Source organism: Schistocerca serialis, chromosome 2, assembly GCF_023864345.2.
Source record: "Schistocerca serialis cubense isolate TAMUIC-IGC-003099 chromosome 2, iqSchSeri2.2, whole genome shotgun sequence".
NCBI classification, from domain to species: domain Eukaryota; kingdom Metazoa; phylum Arthropoda; class Insecta; order Orthoptera; family Acrididae; genus Schistocerca; species Schistocerca serialis.
In genome coordinates, this window is record NC_064639.1 from 545,179,680 (window position 1) to 545,201,579 (window position 21,900).

Here is a 21,900-nt window from a genome sequence, read left to right on the forward strand (position 1 = left end):
AACAGAGACAGCGATAGGTTTCACTATATTAGAGATAAAAAAATACATCCTACTTTCAGAGAGGAAACTTAATAAATTTTTTACACAGCAAATGGAATATAAATGATATGTAAAACAAAAATGATATTAATGTCACAAAAAAATCATTATTAATCAAGTTATGACATTTTCATAAGTGATATGTTTTAATAGACAACTGCCAAATCTTCATTTCTACCCATCACACATACAAGAACCACATGGCAGTCACAAGCACTGAATAAGGCAACTGAAACATACAAAATACAGATCATACATACCTCCAATTTCTGAGTCACAGGAACACTAAGTGATTCACGTAAGTCAACTACAGTTTCCGTTGAGCCTGTAAGATTGATAGCCTGATTAATATGAACAGAAAACTTAACAAGCACAAAATATGAGAATCAAGAAGACTATGCTTTCTCTAATAATCTAAAAAAGGCATCAAGTGATAAATTTATACAAATGTGAATGGTAGTAAAAATTAAGACTAAATTTGTATGAATTGTACTTAAAAGCTAAATGTAAGAAGAAATACCTGGGGTTGGGAAGGAGTAGGGAGGTGGGGGGAGGGGGGGGGGGGGGGGGTTGGCTGTAAGAGTTAAGTAATGTCCGTTACAGTCTTTGTGTTTGTTGTTAGCAATTCATAAAGTTCATCATTATTATCTGCAGTTTTGTATTTCACAGCTTCTAAAATTAGAATGTGATTCAAAATGTCAGAGAACTCAACACAATTGCTGAGTGAGACTACTGTGACATCTTTGACTCTGTTCACTTTTGTTCAGTTCTCTTTGATCTTCTATGTAGTCAGTAGGTTTTGAATTGTTTACAATTGTATGTTTCTTGCACAAATGTGAAATAAATTGCTTTTATTCACTGTATCAGTACACAAGTTTTTATTGTGGTTATTGATCCCACAAGAACACCCATTGTTACCTACCTCTAGTAGATGCAGATGCTGCTGCACTAATTGCTGTTCCAAAGGATACACAGTACTGCAATGATATTAATGAAAGAGGTACATTTTGATGATTTTCTGTAACTACAGTGACTTAGCTGCAATGAGGTTTTAACAACCTACACTAGGTTTGGTTATGCACTTCAGTGTCTTTCTTATGTAGCTTGTGAGACTAATGCTACAATTACTACTAGGGTTAGTCCAATCTTTCCCTGGTTTTAAAATACAGAGTGAAATGGGTTCTTTCCATGAGGCAGGATATATTCCTGTCACCCAAATTTCATTAAAAATCTGAAAGAGGACCTTCTTTGACTGCAAGGTTTACTGTTCCAGCATGTGTTTGTTATCAGGTCATGACCAGACACACTATTATGAGCTACTGACAATGCTGGATCCAGCTCTCACAGAGAGAAAAACTGTTAGTATTCCTCCATGTTGATGGAATAGAGATCAAGACCAACCCTCTCCTGTGCTACATGATTATGACAGAAAGCTGAATCATGGCAAGAATTGGCCATAAGGTCCTACAGGATTCAGCCATTGTCTGAGCAATGTCTCTCTGCTATCGGCAGTCATGAGTTCTGCCAGGGAATTCTTCCTATTGGCATCCCACACTTTGCTTGCATGAGTGGACCTATTGATGGAGTTCAGGAACCAGTGGTGCCGACTTAGGCGAGGTAGGGGGGGGGGGGGGCAGGGGGCAAGGTACTTTGTGCCCCCCCCCCCCCATAGTTAAAAGTGGAGGCCTCGCTCCCCCCCCCCCCCCTCCCACCCCCCCCCCCCCCCACCACCACCACCGCACCATTCAAACATGCATTTCTCACTGCTCTCTCCCCCTTCCTCATTCTTTACTGGGAAATTTGTTAAAACTTGCACATACATTTTTGCATAATAGTATGTAATGATTATGAAGGAAAAAATTACCGATTTTACGAGCTATTGTGTATTCCTTTCTGCTACTCCTCCAACCTCTGCATATGATGAACTGTTGTGACAGGGTTTGTCCCCTGCATCTGTACTATTCGCACACTTTTACTGTACAGAGGTATGGGGGAAACGAAAGCTCACCATGAGCTCGCAGTGCTTTGGCTGCTAGGACGAGGTCCACTTCCTCCCACAGCAGCCTGCTGGCAGCTTGTAAAAGAAACTAATGAGCAATAGTGACACCGAATTTGATGGTGATAGCTAGAAGGACTAGGTAACATTAAAGACTCTTCATTCATTTTTGTAAATTCTATTGACAATCACTAGGTACAACACCATACAAATCAGGACGAGCTCCAGGGATTTTGCCGCCCTGTGCAAACATGTCAAGCGCCCCCCCCCCCCCCCCCCCTCCCCCTACTTTTCCAACATAGTCATCCTTTCCCACAATATATTTCATACATGACGCCTTATTTTCACATATCACACTCATTCGTCTCTTTGTTGTGAATATGTCTTTAAGATCAAAGCAGCAGTCAGTGATACGTTTACAGTGCAATACATTTTAAGCCATTTTTGTTGGAGGAAACGTTTCTTTCATAAATCGGAGCACATTGTTTCTGTACTATAGATAATTTTCAATAAGACCCTTGATTTTATACATAATTTGTATTTCCAATTTATTCCCACATTCCTTCATTTATGCAAGATGGATTTGCCGCCCTGGGCCATGGCACGGTTCCCCCCCCCCCCCCCCCCCCCCCCCTACCTAGAGCCGGGCCTGACAATAATCAACACTATTGTTACATGGCTACTTCTTGTTAGGTGCACACTTCTGTTGCACAGGCCGCAGCTAATGTTGGCAGTGAATGTAAATATTCTGGAGCTGGGCATCGCCAGTGGTCAGTTAGTCTTACTGTGACTCAGTTCAGTTGTTAATCTTTCGTCCCTTCCTGTCCAGTTTGAAATGGACAAGTTTATAATTAGGAAGAAATGTGACAAGGTGGCAAGTGTTAGCGATGGTGAACATAGACCCAGTGTTAGTGGTGCTGTGAGTGACAACAAAGACACAGATAGTGACGGAACTGTGGCGGTGACAAAAAACACTGTTCCCAGAAAAAAACAACGCTGTTATCAGCCCTCTTGGAAACAGCAATTTGCATGGATCAATTACAATAAGGTAAAAGACGTTATTTTTTGCAAATTTTGCAGATAAATGTTTGAAGAAAATCGTTTTCAGTTTTCTCACAAAATGGAAAAAACTTTCATGGAAACTGGTTTTTCGAATGGAAGAAAGGGGTAGAAGAGTTGAAAGCGCATGAAGCACTGGGGTGCCACAGAGAAGCTGCACTGAAATTCAAATCCTTAAAATTGAATGTCAGTGTATTTAGCCAGATTTCCAAAGAAAAACTGACACAAATTAAAGAAAACTGAGCTTGTTTACTAAAAATCATATCTTCCCTCCATTATTTAGCAGTGCAGGGGCTTGCAATACGTGGGCATACTGATGAAACAAGTAACTTTGACAATTTATTATGCCTTCGATGTGAAGATAACCAGCTACTTTCAATATGGCTACAGTGAGAAACTTACAAATGGACATCCCATGATGCGCAAAACGAAATTTTGGCCATTTTAAGTCATACACTTCTTACAAAATTATTGGAGGATATCAAGAGTGCAGAGTATTTTGCAATAACAGCAGATGAAACAACAGACATAGCCAACAAAGAGCAATTTAGTATCTGTATAAGATTTGTTGATGCTTCGCTAGAGATAGAAGAATATTTTTTAGGGCTATACTCAATACAAAGTACCACAGCTAAGGCTCTGTTTGATATTATTATCGATATTTTAAGATGATTTGATTTGCCTATATCTAATTGTAGGGGCCAATGCTTTGATGGTTCAGCTAACATGGCTGGATTACATAATGGTGTCCAGGCAAAGTTTATGGAAATGGAGAAGAGAGCTATGTTTGTGCACTGCCTTGCACACTGTTTAAATCTTCCAGAATGTCGAAATGCACTGAATGTTATGAAGGACTTAATACATTTTGTGAGAGATTCACCTAAAAGATTAGATCTTTTTGCTCACCTGAAGGCAGATGCCTCTACAAATTTGAAACCACCCTGTCCTACAAGGTGGGCCGTAAGATACTTGGCAATGTCTTCAGTTTTGTCCAATTATACAGAACTTCAGGAATTTTTTCTAAATGTTTCAAGAAATGACAATTCAGACACTGGGGCCACAGCAAATGGCTTTTTGATTAATATGCAGACATATGATTTCTTTTTCATGTTATCACTTTTGGTAAAACTGTTTGGTCACTTTGATACCGTAAACATAGCACTACAGAGGAAATCCCTACACTTAGAGGAGGCCAATAAGACGATTTCCACACTTGTAACTTCTATTGAATTTATGAGAAACAATTTTGAATCATTCTGGGGTGAAGTAACTTCAAAATATCAAGATATGGATGTCGATTCTCCAAAATTACCCCATAGAAGAAAAGTCCCTAAGAAATATAATGACTCCATCAATTCATCTGTAGAAACATTCACTGGAGTATGTGACAAACATAGAATATTGTAATAAAATATGTTTAAAATACTAAAATAGAATATTGTATTATCAAACAATGGATACATCCATCAGCTTCTTGGAATCACGGTTCAAAACTCAATCATTCATGTTTGTAAATCAAACTGAACAATTTCTTCTTGGTGATAACAAACATTCATTCGATATTTTATCTTTCTATGAATCAGATATAGACAAAGAATGCTTGCTTCTTCACCGAAGCCTGTTTCATGAGATTATCCATAGTAGTGATTCTGTGAATATTAGTTCGTTGGATGACATAGTGAAATACCTAAAACAGGAAAAGCACCTGTTTGACCTACTGCCTGAACTAGTGAAATTCATACGTGTAGTGCTGACAATTCCAGTAACGTCTTGCACCGCTGAATGATCGTTTTTTTGTCTGCAGAGGGTGAAAACGTGTCTTTGTTCTATAATGAGGCAGGATCATCTTAATGCCATCGCAATTCTCAATGCCCATAGAGATGAATCGATGAAACTCGACCTTGATGCCATATGTGATGAGTTCATATGCAGGAATGATCTGAGGACGAGTACATTTGCCATCAAAAATTAAGGTATGTTTCTTCAACTTTATTTATGTATTTGTTTTGTACCACTACTGACCTATACTCTGACTGAAATGACATTGTGATTGACGTTTCAGTGAGTCGTGGGGTAGGGGCTAGTCGCCAGCCAATTGTAGTTTGCATGATTTTCAGCTGTTTGCACTTTTCATTATCTTCACAATCTTTTTTGTTTCTTGAAAGTTGTTATGCTGTGAGGGAAATTTCCCAAGAATATGATGTCATAACTCAAAAGGGAAAGTATGCGTGCATAATACACCTCTCTCCTTCAGTACTTGCATTGTTCCATATAATTCTCATTGCATAAATCATTTTAGATAGCTTAGAATTTAAGAATGTGATGTGGGAAATCCATTTCAGATTGTCTTGTAAGTAAACAAAGCAATTTTGTTTCAGTGACACTTAATTTTTTTTGGTTTTCCAAAGAAATATTTAGTTTTAATGGATTTTAAATTTTGCTGTGTGTGGAATTGTATAGTGGCAGTTTTTTTTCTTGATTTATATATATGTCTGCTTGTGTCTGTGTATGTGTGGATGGATATGTGTGTGTGTGCGAGTGTATACCCGTCCTTTTTTCCCCCTAAGGTAAGTCTTTCCGCTCCGGGATTGGAATGACTCCTTACCCTCTCCCTTAAAACCCACATCCTTTCGTCTTTCCCTCTCCTTCCCTCTTTCCTGACGAAGCAACCGTTGGTTGCGAAAGCTAGAATTTTGTGTGTATGTTTGTGTGTCTATCGACGTGCCAGCGCTTTCGTTTGGTAAGTCACATCATCTATGTTATATATATATATATATATATATATATATATATATATATATATATATATATATAGGAAAATATATATCTAAAAACAAAGATGATGTGACTTACCAAATGAAAGCACTGGCAGGTCGATAGACACACAAACAAACACAAACATACACACAAAATTCTAGCTTTCGCAACCAACGGTTGCCTCATCAGGAAAGAGGGAAGGAGAGGGAAAGATGAAAGGATGTGGGTTTTAAGGGAGAGGGTAAGGAGTCATTCCAATCCCGGGAGCGGAAAGACTTACCTTAGGGGGAAAAAAGGACAGGTATACACTCGCGCACACACACACACACACATATCCATCCACACATACAGACACAGGCAGACATATTTTTCCCACGTGGAATGTTTCCCTCTATTTTATATATATATATATATAAATATAAATATATATATATATATATATATATATATATATATATATATATATATATATATATATATATATATATATATATATAAATTTTTTAAGGGTTAATCAGTAGCTTATTCCTCACAAACCACTCTGAAATCTTTTCATTTGTGACTTCAGCGTACAGCCTAAGAGCCTTTCTATTTCCACCTTGAATCAATACACTGGTGTCATCTGCAAATAGGACTGGTTTGGAGTGTCGAACATGTAGATGGAAAGGCAAAGTTACCTGTCAAATGTAGTACCTAATAAAATGATTCCTGCCCCCCCCCCCCCCCCCCCCCAAAAAAAAAAAATAAATAAATAAATAAATATTTTTAAGTTGGCGCCTCTGTCAGGGACTCTTGCTAAGATCTCTGCCCGTTCTCTCAAATAATCCTCTAAGCATGTTTCAGATGGATCCAGATAGGGTAGTTGTGGCTGCTATGAAGGATATCATACACCACCACTGAGCAGTGTCCACAAGGTTTGGTGAGCAGAACGAGAGGTCCATGGCTGTAGGTGAACCTGTAATGGTGCTGGAATACATAGCTTGATCCACGTGCAGCATGATGATGTCTTTTCAGTTCATGAGAGATCCTCAAGTATTTCACCCCAGGGGTAACTGGTGTTGGACCTTCATGGTGCACCCCCACATTTGACTATCAATTACATTGTTATTTTGATTGAGGTACAGGAAGAAATACAAACCATGCTCATGTGAAAAATCATACCTTGTTGTTCTTCCAGTGCCATTATTTGTGCTGTATACAGTAATGACTGAAGGTCAGCTCCTGTAAAGCCTGGTGACTTCTGAGCTATCTTTGAAAGGTCCACATCATCAGAAAGTTCAACTTTCCGGCTGAGAACTTTTAATATTGATAAACGATCTTCCTAAAAATAAAAACAAATATATCTGTATTTAGAGTTCTCATGCCTGCATAAAAGTAGTTTGCTCAAATGTAATAAATATTCATAATATTCTATTAAGGAGACATTCACAAACCATGTAAAATAGATAATGCTGGCTTGAAGACAAAGTAGTGAATCAAAATCCATTGTGTCCAATTGTCTTTTATTTTATTCCCAATATCATATCTTAGCATGATTACTGTGTGATATGACATTATGACATGATGATGGCGTCCTCTTGGGTAAAATATTCCGGAGGTAAAATAGTCCCCCATTCGGATCTCCGGGCGGGGACTACTCAAGAGGATGTCGTTATCAGGAGAAAGAAAACTGGCGTTCTACGGATCGGAGCGTGGAATGTCAGATCCCTTAATCGGGCAGGTAGGTTAGAAAATTTAAAAAGGGAAATGGATAGGTTGAAGTTAGATATAGTGGGAATTAGTGAAGTTCGGTGGCAGGAGGAACAAGACTTCTGGTCAGGTGACTACAGGGTTATAAACACAAAATCAAATAGGGGTAATGCAGGAGTAGGTTTAATAATGAATAGGAAAATAGGAATGCAGGTAAGCTACTACAAACAGCATAGTGAACGCATTATTGTGGCCAAGATAGATACGAAGCCCACACCTACTACAGTAGTGCAAGTTTATATGCCAACTAGCTCTGCAGATGACGAAGAAATTGAAGAAATGTATGATGAAATAAAAGAAATTATTCAGATTGTGAAGGGAGACGAAAATTTAATAGTCATGGGTGACTGGAATTCGAGTGTAGGAAAAGGGAGAGAAGGAAACATAGTAGGTGAATATGGATTGGGGGACAGAAATGAAAGAGGAAGCCGCCTGGTAGAATTTTGCACAGAGCACAACATAATCATAGCTAACACTTGGTTTAAGAATCATGAAAGAAGGTTGTATACATGGAAGAACCCTGGAGATACTAAAAGGTATCAGATAGATTATATAATGGTAAGACAGAGATTTAGGAACCAGGTTTTAAATTGTAAGACATTTCCAGGGGCAGATGTGGACTCTGACCACAATCTATTGGTTATGACCTGTAGATTAAAACTGAAGAAACTGCAAAAAGGTGGGAATTTAAGGAGATGGGACCTGGATAAACTAAAAGAACCAGAGGTTGTACAGAGATTCAGGGAGAGCATAAGGGAGCAATTGACAGGAATGGGGGAAATAAATACAGTAGAAGAAGAATGGGTAGCTTTGAGGGATGAAGTAGTGAAGGCAGCAGAGGATCAAGTAGGTAAAAAGACGAGGGCTAGTAGAAATCCTTGGGTAACAGAAGAAATATTGAATTTAATTGATGAAAGGAGAAAATATAAAAATGCAGTAAGTGAAACAGGCAAAAAGGAATACAAACGTCTCAAAAATGAGATCGACAGGAAGTGCAAAATGGCTAAGCAGGGATGGCTAGAGGACAAATGTAAGGATGTAGAGGCCTATCTCACTGGGGGTAAGATAGATACCGCCTACAGGAAAATTAAAGAGACCTTTGGAGATAAGAGAACCACTTGTATGAATATCAAGAGCTCAGATGGAAACCCAGTTCTAAGCAAAGAAGGGAAAGCAGAAAGGTGGAAGGAGTATATAGAGGGTCTATACAAGGGCGATGTACTTGAGGACAATATTATGGAAATGGAAGAGGATGTAGATGAAGATGAAATGGGAGATATGATACTGCGTGAAGAGTTTGACAGAGCACTGAAAGACCTGAGTCGAAACAAGGCCCCCGGAGTAGACAATATTCCATTGGAACTACTGACGGCCTTGGGAGAGCCAGTCCTGACAAAACTCTACCATCTGGTGAGCAAGATGTATGAAACAGGCGAAATACCCTCAGACTTCAAGAAGAATATAATAATTCCAATCCCAAAGAAAGCAGGTGTTGACAGATGTGAAAATTACCGAACTATCAGCTTAATAAGTCACAGCTGCAAAATACTAACGCGAATTCTTTACAGACGAATGGAAAAACTAGTAGAAGCCAACCTCGGGGAAGATCAGTTTGGATTCCGTAGAAACACTGGAACACGTGAGGCAATACTGACCTTACGACTTATCTTAGAAGAAAGATTAAGGAAAGGCAAACCTACGTTTCTAGCATTTGTAGACTTAGAGAAAGCTTTTGACAATGTTGACTGGAATACTCTCTTTCAAATTCTAAAGGTGGCAGGGGTAAAATACAGGGAGCGAAAGGCTATTTACAATTTGTACAGAAACCAGATGGCAGTTATAAGAGTCGAGGGACATGAAAGGGAAGCAGTGGTTGGGAAGGGAGTAAGACAGGGTTGTAGCCTCTCCCCGATGTTGTTCAATCTGTATATTGAGCAAGCAGTAAAGGAAACAAAAGAAAAATTCGGAGTAGGTATTAAAATTCATGGAGAAGAAATAAAAACTTTGAGGTTCGCCGATGACATTGTAATTCTGTCAGAGACAGCAAAGGACTTGGAAGAGCAGTTGAATGGAATGGACAGTGTCTTGAAAGGAGGATATAAGATGAACATCAACAAAAGCAAAACAAGGATAATGGAATGTAGTCTAATTAAGTCGGGTGATGCTGAGGGAATTAGATTAGGAAATGAGGCACTTAAAGTAGTAAAGGAGTTTTGCTATTTGGGGAGCAAAATAACTGATGATGGTCGAAGTAGAGAGGATATAAAATGTAGGCTGGCAATGGCAAGGAAAGCGTTTCTGAAGAAGAGAAATTTGTTAACATCCAGTATTGATTTAAGTGTCAGGAAGTCATTTCTGAAAGTATTTGTATGGAGTGTAGCCATGTATGGAAGTGAAACATGGACGATAAATAGTTTGGACAAGAAGAGAATAGAAGCTTTGGAAATGTGGTGCTACAGAAGAATGCTGAAGATTAGATGGGTAGATCACATAACTAATGAGGAAGTATTGAATAGGATTGGGGAGAAGAGAAGTTTGTGGCACAACTTGACCAGAAGAAGGGATCGGTTGGTAGGACATGTTCTGAGGCATCAAGGGATCACCAATTTAGTATTGGAGGGCAGCGTGGAGGGTAAAAATCGTAGAGGGAGACCAAGAGATGAATACACTAAGCAGATTCAGAAGAATGTAGGTTGCAGTAGGTACTGGGAGATGAAAAAGCTTGCACAGGATAGAGTAGCATGGAGAGCTGCATCAAACCAGTCTCAGGACTGAAGACCACAACAACAACATGACATTATGAAGGATGTGGTTTTACCAATGGTCTGAACTTCACAGGGAAGTTCTTGGGACCAAAAGAGGAGAACCCTGCATAAACATAAGTCCAAAAATTCTCCTACCTCTAAACAATAACCCTTGATATGTTTGAATAACACTTTTTCAATATGTCTTTCATCATTGTCTTTCCAAAATATGTTATCTTGTTATATGTGATAGTTACATCACCACGCATACAGACTTCACATGAATCAAGACCCATTTTATTAAGTTGGAAAATAAGTTTGTAGCACTTTTGTTTTGCATGTTGGTACTCTGGTTGTTATGGATTTATTTATTGATTGTCATACTTTATTTGTAGTTCACTGCTCCTAACTGAGTTTACATATTGTCATTCTGTCATCTGAAGATAGTGGCTTTAGTTTTGAATGCTATAAAATGGAGAAATAAGAATATTTCCAACATACTCTTCTGTCTGAGTTCAGTAGAGGGGTGATAGCAGTGAAGGCAGCCAGGAACATTTGCGCCATGTATGAGGATAATGCCATAGTACAGAGCATGGCAAGACATTTGTTTTCTTGTTTTAAAGAGGATCATTTTGGCATTAGTGACTCTCCATGTAAGGCCTTTCGGCTTTGATGAAGAGCGTTTAAACACTTTAATCCACTTTTATCCACATTAGTGCACTCGAGAACTTGCAAATGTGATGAACTGTGATCATTCCACTACTGTGGGACATTTGCAGGCAATGTGGTGGATTCAAAAATTGGGTGTATGGGTACCGCATGCTCTACACCAAATCACAAAAATCAGTGGGTAGCCAAATGTGCGCCTCTGCTTGCTTGTCATCAATTGGCTCATGAACAACACCAACCACACCTACCCTGTATCATTAATGTTGGTGAGAACTGGTGTCTTCATCCTAACATAAGGAAAAGAAAGGAAGATCTGAGCCCAAACAAAGCAGTGATTCCACCTACAAATACCTTGTGCATCCACAAAACACAATGTTATGCATCTGATGGAACAGTGATGGTGCGGTGTACTATGAATTGCTTCCCTGAAGTGTAACCATCATGGCTGACATTTTTCCAACAGCTGAGATGTCTTGCAGACACAGTGCAAGAACAACAACCAGGAAGACTGCATAAAGTATGCTGTTCCAAGATAACACTCGCCTGCATTCTGCTAAACTGACAAAAGACACTATACAGGAGTTTGGCTGGGAAGTCATTCTGCACCCACCTTATTCATCTGATCTTGTACCCTCAGATTTTCACCTTTATCACTCTCTACTGAACAACCTTTAAGGAACTTCCTTTCCCTACGAAAATGCGCTCGCAACATGGCACAAAGAGTTCTTCACCTCAAAACCACATGATTTCTACAGTTGAGCATTAACAGACTGTTGTAAACAGCAAAGGAGAATATATTATTAATGACTAACATCTCTATTATGTGTATCTGTTGTGTTTATTAAGCTTATGGAAAAATGCAATGAACTTATGCACCAACCCAACACATGTAAAATATAAGACTAAGTTCTCATTTACTCACATATTAAGTTTAAAATAGAGTTTCATAGTATTTTTGCCAAAAATAATCATTATCGTTTTCTGAAATGCATTTTAATACAAAATTTACACACTTAAAAATTTGTACAGCAAAACCAGCAAAAGTTGCAAAGAAACTAGTCATCGAGTGAATATAAAAAAAATGAAATCTGTAACTTTGGATGGTTTTCCATTGTACTGATTAACAGAAGTTGTTGACCTACAATTACTCCCGTATGCTGGAAGTTCATACTTAAAAATTTAACACACAATACATAAATCATATGCATCATAAATAGACTCTGGATCATCTGCAGTGGAAGAATCCGTCGATGCCATAGTCAGTTCATTTCCAATGACAGATTTCTTTACATGCAAGTAATTTGCAGTAGCTGAAGCGTCTTCACGATGCACTTGACATTTGTCTGAAGTGTCACACTGTCTTGCAAAGAAGTGCTTCATTGTCAGCTGTATAGTCTGCTTTGCCAGTTGATTATACAACTCTTTGTAACATTTAGGAGAATGTTCAACTTCTCTCTTCACTACTGTACTCCTTACTCATTCAGGATCACTGTTGTTCAAAAACCGTCATTGTGGCATCCGTCACTCTAAAGGCATTGGCCATTTTCTTCATTGTCAGCTTCCTAACAGGAGGAACTTCCTCAACTTCAGCTTCTTCTTTATTACTGTTCTCACTGAAAACTATCAATCTTCATTGGTCAGGTTCTTAGGATGTGAGATTAAGTCACATATTCTCTTCACAGACATCAGTGAAACCAAACTGTTGTGCCATGTCCACAGTGTGTCTCATTGCAACAGTGAAATCACTGACCACTTCATCTTTTAGCATTGACACAGCATGGGGCCACAATTTCCTCCATACACCATTCATACATTTTGGAGTGATGTCAGTCCATGTGTCTCTAGTAACATTCTATCACCATCGTAATATTAAACTGCCACCAAAAAATCTTCATTGTTACTTTGTTTTATTCAGATAGTAAACCGTAAATTTAAAAATAACTCCCTGGTCCATGGGTTCCAGGATAGATGTAGTGTTTGGTAGGAGAAACAGGACTTCACAGTTTTTATTAGAATCAGTAACGAAAAGTGGGTGGCTGCGGCATTATCAAGGTGGAGAAAAATTTTGAAAGAGATTTTTTCCTTTCTCATAGCAGATCTTCATTTCTCTATTCAGTACAGCAACAAAATAGTCATATTTTAGTAGAAGTTGTCAAACCTTTTTTATTCCATCTTGAATGAACTCCCAGCATGGTCCTCACAACCTTTTAATGGCCTAGAATTTTAAGAGTGGCAGATCATAAGGGGTTTTAATTTTCAGTCACTTGCAATATTTCCTACAAAAAGAAGGGGGCATAATCCTTGGCAGTCTTGAAACCAGAAGCTGTTTTTTCTTCAACAAAAATGAAGATGGATTAATTTCCAAAGCAAAGTAAGCACATTTGATCAAGGTTGAAAACTTGCTTCACAGTATAGCCTTTTCCTGTCAATTTCCTTAAATCTCTTTTCAAATTCCTCAGCTCCAACTTCATCTGCTGCAACTGCCTCTACTCTGTTTTAAAGGTGTGAAAGCCAAAACAATACCTAAAGCAATCAAACCAACCTGAGGTGGACGAGAAAGTTGTTGGATCATCCTCTTCTTTCATCAAATCTGCATACAAGCTGTTGGTTTTAGCTTGAACAGCAGCTCCAGAGAGAGGCATGTGCTTTTGGTTGTGGGTGGTGCTCAGCTCAATGGCTTAGAATTTTTTCAGTCTTTCCATCACCTCCAAGTGTGATTTGTTCATTCTAGTCACATTTGAAATAGCCAAAGATTGAGCAGTTTTTCATACTGACTCCACAGTATGACAAACAGTTCTCACAATGGATTCACTATGTCACAAAGTGTGCTGAATGTCAACAGCATACGCACCTTTCTCATAGTGGTTTAAAACTTCAATATTATGAAAAGGAATGTTTGTTGCTACTCACCATGTAGCAGAGATCTTGTGTAGAAGATAGGCACAACAAAAAGACTGTCACAAATAAAGCTTTCGGCAATTAAGGCCTTCATCAACGATAGGCACACACACACACACACACACACACACACGAACGCGCGCACACAGGCATGCGCAAAAGCAACTCACACACATGACTGCAGTCTCAGACAACTGAAACCACACTGCTAGCAGCAACACCAGTGCATGATGGGAGTGTCAACTGGCTGGGAGGAGGAGGAGATTAGTGTTTAACGTCCCGTCGACAACGAGGTCATTAGAGACGGAGCACAAGCTCGGGTGAGGGAAGGATGGGGAAGGAAATCGGCCGTGCCCTTTCAAAGGAACCATTCCGGCATTTGCCTGAAGCGATTTAGGGAAATCACGGAAAACCTAAATCAGGATGGCCGGAGATGGGATTGAACCGTCGTCCTCAACTGGCTGGGGGTATGGAGGAGTCTGGAGTGGGTAGAGGGATGGATAGTATGGTGGGGGGGGGGGGGGGGGGGTGGACAGTGAAGTGGGGAGAGGGGGGGGGGGAAGTAGCGGAAAAGGAGAGAAGTAAAAAGACTGAGTGTGACACTGGAATGACGGCTGTATAGTGCTGGCATGGGAACAGGGAAGAGGCTGGATGGATGAGGACACTAACTAACAAAAGTTGAGGCAAGGAGGGTTATGAGAACATAGGATGTATTGCAGGGAAAATTCCCACCTGCACAATTCAGTAAAGCTGGTGTTGGTGGGAAGGGTTCCGTATGGCACAAGCTGTGAAGCAGTCATTGAAATGAATGTCAAGTTTGGCAGCTTGCTCAGCAACCAGGGTGTCCTCTTGTTTATTGGCCACAGTTTGTCAGTGCCATTCATGCAGACAGACAGCTTGTTGGTTGTCATTCCCACATAGAATGCAGCACAGTGGTTGCAGCCTAGCTTGTAGATCACATCACTGGTTTCACAGGTAGCCCTGCCTTCAATGGGATAGGTGATGTTTGTGACTGGGCTGGAGTAGGCGGTGGTGGGAGGATAAATGGGACAGGTCTCACATCTAGGTCTATTTACAGGGGTATGAGCCATGAGGTAAGGGGTTGGGAGCAGGGGTTGTGTAAGGATGGATGAGTATATTGTGTAGGTTCAGTGGATGGCGAAATACCACTGTGGGAGGAGTGGGAAGGATAGTGGGCAGGACTTTTCTCATTTCAGGGCAGGGAATGTAATTCCATTGCTCCAGTCCTGGGTGGTACTGAGTTATGAGGAGAACGCTCCTCTGTGGCTGGACAGTGATACTTTGGGATGTGGTGGGAGACTGGAAAGATAAGGCACAGGAGATTTGTTCTTGTACAAGGCTGGGAGGATAATTACAGTCTGTGAAGGCTTCAATGAGATGTTTGGTATATTTCGAGAGGGACTGCTTGACACTGCAGATGTGATGACAATGGGTGGCTAGGCTGTATGGAAGGGACTTCTTGATATGGAATGGGTGGCAGCTGTCAAAGTGGAGGTATTGCTGGTGATCAGTAGGTTTGATATGGACAGAGGTATTGATGCAGCCACCTTTGAGTTAGAAGTCAACATCTAGGAAGGTGGCCTGTTGGTTTAAGTAGGACCAGGTGAAGCAAATGGAGGAGAAGCTATTGACGTTCTGAAGGAATGTGGATAGGGTGTCCTCATCCTTGATCCACATCAGTCATCAATGAATTGAACCAGGTTTCCACTCCCATCATGCATTGGTGCTGCTGCCCTCAGTGTGGTTTCAGTTGCCTAAGACTGAAGTCAAGTTGTTGAGGAAGGTCTAATGGCCGAAAGCTTTATTTGTGACAGTCTTTTGTTGTGCCTATCTGCGACTCAGCATCTCCGCTATATGGTGAGTAGCAACTTTCCTTTTCATAACATTGTTACATTCCATCCTGGATTTTCCATTTTTTATTTAAAACTTCTAACTTTGTTTGTAATAAATATAATATTTATACACAGTTCTTTCCATCGACAGACACACTTCCTTTCCTTCTGCCCAGTATTGTAGATAAGATCCCATCAAGTGCACCTTCACAGCTATACTAATGTGAACTGATAATTCACATCTTGACAAATGCACAGAAGATGCATGTTGAGATGTGCTAATGTATTATTGCCTCTGTGTACTGTTAACAGATGGCAATACTGAACTTAAAACTAAAGTCACTTGTATGTGAAAATGTGAATAAGCATTCCATGTATAAGGGGGCCTACCTGTATCTGAGCAGAATTTATTTCATCATTTTCAGTTTCAGCTTTGCAACTGTACATCTGCCCACACAATGGTCTTGTGAACTGTCTACCAACTATATTAATTTTCATTATATAAATGTACTAAGACGAATATTAGGGCCCAAACACCAGGTCAATATTGGTTGGACAAAAATGAAAGTTTAATCAAAGTGAAATTATGATTAGTAGAAATGTGTGCAGTTCAAAATGTCTTATTATCACTGTGTGGCACAATAACATGAAATAAAGATTTAACAGCTGGCATAGTAGTGACTTCCGGAACTGTCAAAATACGTAAATTATAAAGTACAGTCAATACACACATTTAGAAGTAGAAAAACTGATCTTTGTCTCCTATCATCCTCTGAACAGGTGGGTCCATCTCAACTTCAGATCTCAGTGAACTGGTCCTAATTTCAAACTTTCTCCAATGTATCCCTCATTCCTCCCTCACGACAGAGCTAACAGTTCAAAAAGCTAGGAATAGACTTCGTTTTGTTTTTCTTTTTTTTTCTCATACTTTCAAAAGTGTCTGTTGGCAGTACTTGAAATTTCTCATATTGAAACCATTCTGTTTCCTTATAACGCAACAGCTTCCTCAGTGAACTTTCCTTTTAATACAAAATTTATAATTTTAATGATTTGTTCCAGTGTGAATATAGAATTATGATAAAAAAAAAAAACAGTGCATCACTAACAATTAAGAGTATCCTGAAAGAATTACTGCAACACAAACTTCAGATATCGAACAAATACCAGAATTTCAATTACAATTTCCAGGCTGAAAGGCCACGATCGATACACATGAAACTGTTTCCTGTCAATTCATTTCTGACTGCAAGATATCTTCAGAGGTAAAATGGTCACTACAAAAAGGTCTCAAGGGGCCCTCAAACTTATGGAACAGCATAGGGAATATCACCATTTGTTACATCATGCTGATTTCGTGATTATATCAGGCTGGTATCACTGTTCTCAATTAAAAGTAATTGATATTCATTCTGTTGGTGGGGTTGGTGCAAAATTGACATCCATATTTTATTTAACTTAACAGCATCTTCTTTTCTATTAAAATTATTATGTTGTTCATGAATCTCTGTGGTCTCTCTACACATGTACGCATTACAACGTATTGGCTTTGATAAAACACTCATCTCATTGAATTTTATTTCATAGTTTTTATCATGGAAGACTTGTTCTCCTATGGTCCACTTTTCAGGTCATGGTAGCTGACAGTTCTTTTTGTGTTCAGCCAAGTGAGTGGTAATACTTCTCTTTGTAGAGTCAATGTATATTTGCCCACAACTGCAAGAAATTCTGTAAATCTCAAGTGTCACCAATGGATGTTGCGCATATTTTGCCATTTTTAAGAAGCCTAAAAATTGTTTCAACAACATCCTTGGCCAACACTTTCCCAGTTCAACCCGTAATCTAGTTCATAAACAGGAGGAAAACTTTCCTAGTTGGCAGTCATTGTTCCTAATTAGTCCTGCTTCCTCTTCTTGGACAGAGTGCTCGATTCACCTCTTTAGTGAAGTAACCCTTTTTTTTTTAAGGAAAACTATAGGTAATTCAGATTATCTAGTAAATAATATTAGCCCTGTCCACCAAGGTTTTAATGATGCATCCTTTTGTCTTGGGTGACAGCTGTATTCCTTATGGAAGTATTGATCAGTAAGTGTAACTTTCCTTTGCACCTTATGACCCAAAGTCCCAGCCACCCTTCTGATCACACTTACTTTCAGAAAATTAAATCATCCAATGCTCTTTTTCTTCATCATAAATTGAATTTTTGAGCTGATATTATTTAGAGCCCTCCCAAGCCCTTGCTGCAGTTGCCATTTTATCTCCAAAGATGTCTCTCACAGTTGAGACAAGATGTCAGTGAACTGTTTTATATACCTCAGCCCATAAGGCTTAAATGAAGTGAACACTGGCTGTGAAAGTCTACACTGTATGATGCAAGTCTAGAACAAATGTGTGGGAGAAAATACAAAAGTTTAAGTGAAAAGTAACTGTGAGGCATGACATGCACCGACAAAGGGTACAACACCAAGGGACATACTGTAAGTACACGTAACAATGGTATGTTGGAACATGTACTACAAATTATAATCAAGTGGACTGCAAATGTGGAGAGTGAGAATGTCAAAAGATTGGCTGTTTACTGTCAGAAGGTTTACAGCAAATTCCTCTGAAGTACAAAGATGTGAAACGTTCAACAACACTTGGTGTACAAATTGGAAAGACTGGTTTGAGCCCCAGGAAGTGAAATGTTTACAGCAGTAAGCAGAAACATTAGGTTGGGACTTAGATCAATAATTGATTGTTTCTACCGACTCTGTTACATTAGTTGTAAAGTCATTCAAAGATAACCTAAACCTGATAGTATGGAAATAGCTTAAGAATACAGTTGTGGTGGTAGTGGTAGTAATAGTACATGACTATAATATAACCAATATCAAATGGGAAAATTACACATACATTTTTGACGTTAAGGAAAGATATGGAGGATTACAATTCAGCATTCCTTTGATGACACAGTTTCAATTATTGAAATATGGGGTTGGAAACCAGCTGTATACTTCCCAAAAGAGCTGTCTTACCATATACCAAAGTTCAGCAACCTAGAGAAACCACCAAAACTCTAAATATGGATGGCTGAACAGAGATTAGAAACCATGTCTTCTCAAATGAATCCAATGCCTCAGCTGCTATGCCAACTCGTGCAGTAGGTTAGGTCAGTGTGGCAATGTAATTCTTAACTCATTGCCCTAAAACTACCTAGAACAACCAATCTCTTAACCATAACATGCCACAGAACCACTGAATAAAAAACTGAGCCAGTCATTGGAGGAAATCACAAACCATGCCTGTCTACAAGGACAGCAGAAGTGAGCCACAAAACTACCATCCAGTACCAATGACATTCATTTGCTGCATAGTCTTGGAACATATTTCAAGCTCAAACATAATGAATTATCTCAGATGAAATGACCTCCTCTCTTTTCTCATATGACACTGTGACATTTGTGGATGAAGGAACTCTAGTGGATGCAGTACTTCCTGAATTCCAAAAAGCATTTGTGTCAGTACCACATCAACATTTATTAATGAAAGTACAGTCATATGGGATAACAAACAAAATTTGTAACTGGACAGAGGATTTCTTGATAAGGAGGACACAGCTTATTTTCTTGGATGGAGAGTCCTTGCTGATTAAAAATAACTTAAAAAATAACCAAAGTAAGTTCAATCCCATTGAAAACATTTTCTTCTGCAGTTTACAAAATACAAACTCTTCTCTTGTATTTTCATGATGGTCAAGTAAATATGCTTGTCATCAGGTCAAGTTTTGCTTTTTAAAAATTTCCGTTAATGTGGGCGGAGTGATTTTTTGCACATTGATGGAGAAGTAGAAATATTAGACTGATCATGAAGGTGTCTCAACCTCTAATATGTGGAATAAATAATAAGAGAAACAGTAATTGTGCTAACTAAACCAGAAACTGGAATAGCTGTTTTCCAGTCGTCATTTTTGAATGGGCTAGTAAATTGACTTCAGGCGTAAAACAACAGCAAAAAATGGTTTCCAAAATTCAGTTTCCATTTTCTGGAAGATGTGTCACATGTAAATGTAATGACTGCATAATGACTACTGCAGTGACACACATTTGTACATTGCATAAGTTGGCAGCAGTTGCAAAGTGGTATGAAAACTTTAGAATGACCACCAACAAGACCCAATCAAAATATCGCCAACATCACACCATGATGACCATTCCCTCTCAAGGTAGCAAAAGCTAATGAAGGGAGGGGTTGGGAGAGTACAATCTGACCTTGCATCCTGCTTACAACCTGAAACAAACCTTTTGCAGTAAATTCATTTTCTTTAACATTATACAGATGCTAATTTAGCAATCAGTTTTCTCATAATCATTTTATTTTTAAAATAACATAATGAAAGAAAATACTTTTACTTGTATCAGCATGCACTATGTTTAATTTTATGAATACCATCTGAAACGTTCTTGCATACCACCAGTGGTATGTGTACCACCATCTGGGGATCCCTGCTTTAAATGACAGTTTGCCTGTTGGCTTCAGCCTTGGGTTCTTTGGCTTTTCTGAAATTCTGCCAGCACAAGTTGCTAGAATTGTAAAAGCTTCATCCTCCACTGTCGGTGGCAGGGGAAGCTTTAACAATGCTAGTTGCTCATGCATTTCACCAAATAATTCATCTTTCAAGACTCTCTACTATGCATGAAGTAATTTATATCTATTTTCCTTTTCATTTTGAAACAAACCAGTTTGTTCTCATTACAGTCTGGCACAGCTGGCATTAACAGTTAGTCATAAGACTTGACAATTATTAAATTAAGCAAGTTATCTCCAACTGTGTTTCAGTGAGCTCCCGTGAGTTTTTCTTTTGGCTGATGAAGTCTTTCCTTCTGATTAGATTATATCTTTAAAACACACATGAAAATGTCAAACATGCCTGACTCTACTGAATAAAAATCTTCACAATAGACATAAATTCCATGGACAGACAATTTTCAATAAGATTTGGTTCAGTCCTCAGGCACATTCATTGTAGCACAGTCAACTAGAAGCTTAAATGCTGTTTCTTCCATTTTATTAAACGCAACCATCTCACTCGGGACTATTCTAGTGTACCAAAGATATCCTTACTTAACTACAGTTTTCATTAAGAGGAAAAAGAAAGAGTTCTGCAATTTTTTATGAATTATGTTGCTATGTTCCAAAATAAGTTGGAACAATTTCAAAGAACCACTGAATGAATTAAAATAGAGACTAATCAAAATATTACTGTCAAGTTTTAAAACTTTCCACATTCCCATGTATCCTAATACATATTTACAATTAAGTCATATACCTCTGTTGGAAGGGTGCAGAGAACAGTATGATCAATTCTTCCAGGACGAAGCAAAGCTGGATCAAGCAGGTCAGGGCGACTGGTAGCTGCCAATACCCAGACACCCTGCAGACCTTCTACACCATCTAACTGAGTCAACAACTGATTGACAACACGGTCTGTGACACCTGTACTATCGTGGCCACGCCTATAACGAAAAAGGAAATGCTAGTAAACAAAGTAACTGACCAAATGAATGTCAAAAACATAAATAAGGAGAGAGACAGACTAACTATATGCTGTTTCAGTTCACATCTTTGCTACAGCAAAAAATTGTGTTCATTCAAGAGAAACAAAACTTTAAACAAAAGTGGCTGTATAGTGGATATTTTCCATCCTCTGTTTTTAAGTTCAATGTATTACCACTGTACTAAAACTGATTTTTGTATTTCTAAATTTCCAAACATTCAAAAAAATAAGGACTTAAACCAAAGGCCATGAGTTTGTGTGGTGCTAGTCATGGTAAACAGGTAAACAGAGTAATAGATGAGAGCAGCAAGAAGAGAAATGTGCCAACCTGAATATCTGTCCTGTCCCACCTCCCTAAGGGACCCAAAACACAATTGTTTTTCGTGTTGTATGGGAATATCTAAATATCTGCATCTTTTGGTGATTTTTACATGAAAATGGATAGTAATCTGACGTGTAACATGAAAAACACCTACAGTTACATACCAGAGCATGTAACACCTGACGATATATGATATTGGTCAGTAATTTTAACATTTTTCTTGATGTTCTGTTTGATTTCAATATACTGAACTGAACACATTGAATATTTATTACATTTAT

General features: G+C 38.7%; 1 protein-coding gene across 3 annotated transcripts in view; it reads right to left on the reverse strand.

Moving 5' to 3' along the window:
* The window catches only part of LOC126457520 (peroxisome biogenesis factor 1), a 385,437-nt gene that overhangs the window by 122,522 nt on the left and 241,015 nt on the right, over window positions 1-21,900 (reverse strand). For 2 of the 3 annotated variants that reach the window (XM_050093858.1, XM_050093860.1), the window contains 3 exons: window positions 21,070-21,256; window positions 7,013-7,172; window positions 300-364 (listed from right to left, as the gene is read on the reverse strand). In XM_050093858.1, coding sequence (XP_049949815.1) covers window positions 300-364; window positions 7,013-7,172; window positions 21,070-21,256 — 412 coding nt within the window. Of the gene's footprint in view, window positions 1-299; window positions 366-7,012; window positions 7,173-21,069; window positions 21,257-21,900 lie in introns of all 3 variants that reach the window. The other variant, XM_050093859.1, reaches the window with a different exon arrangement.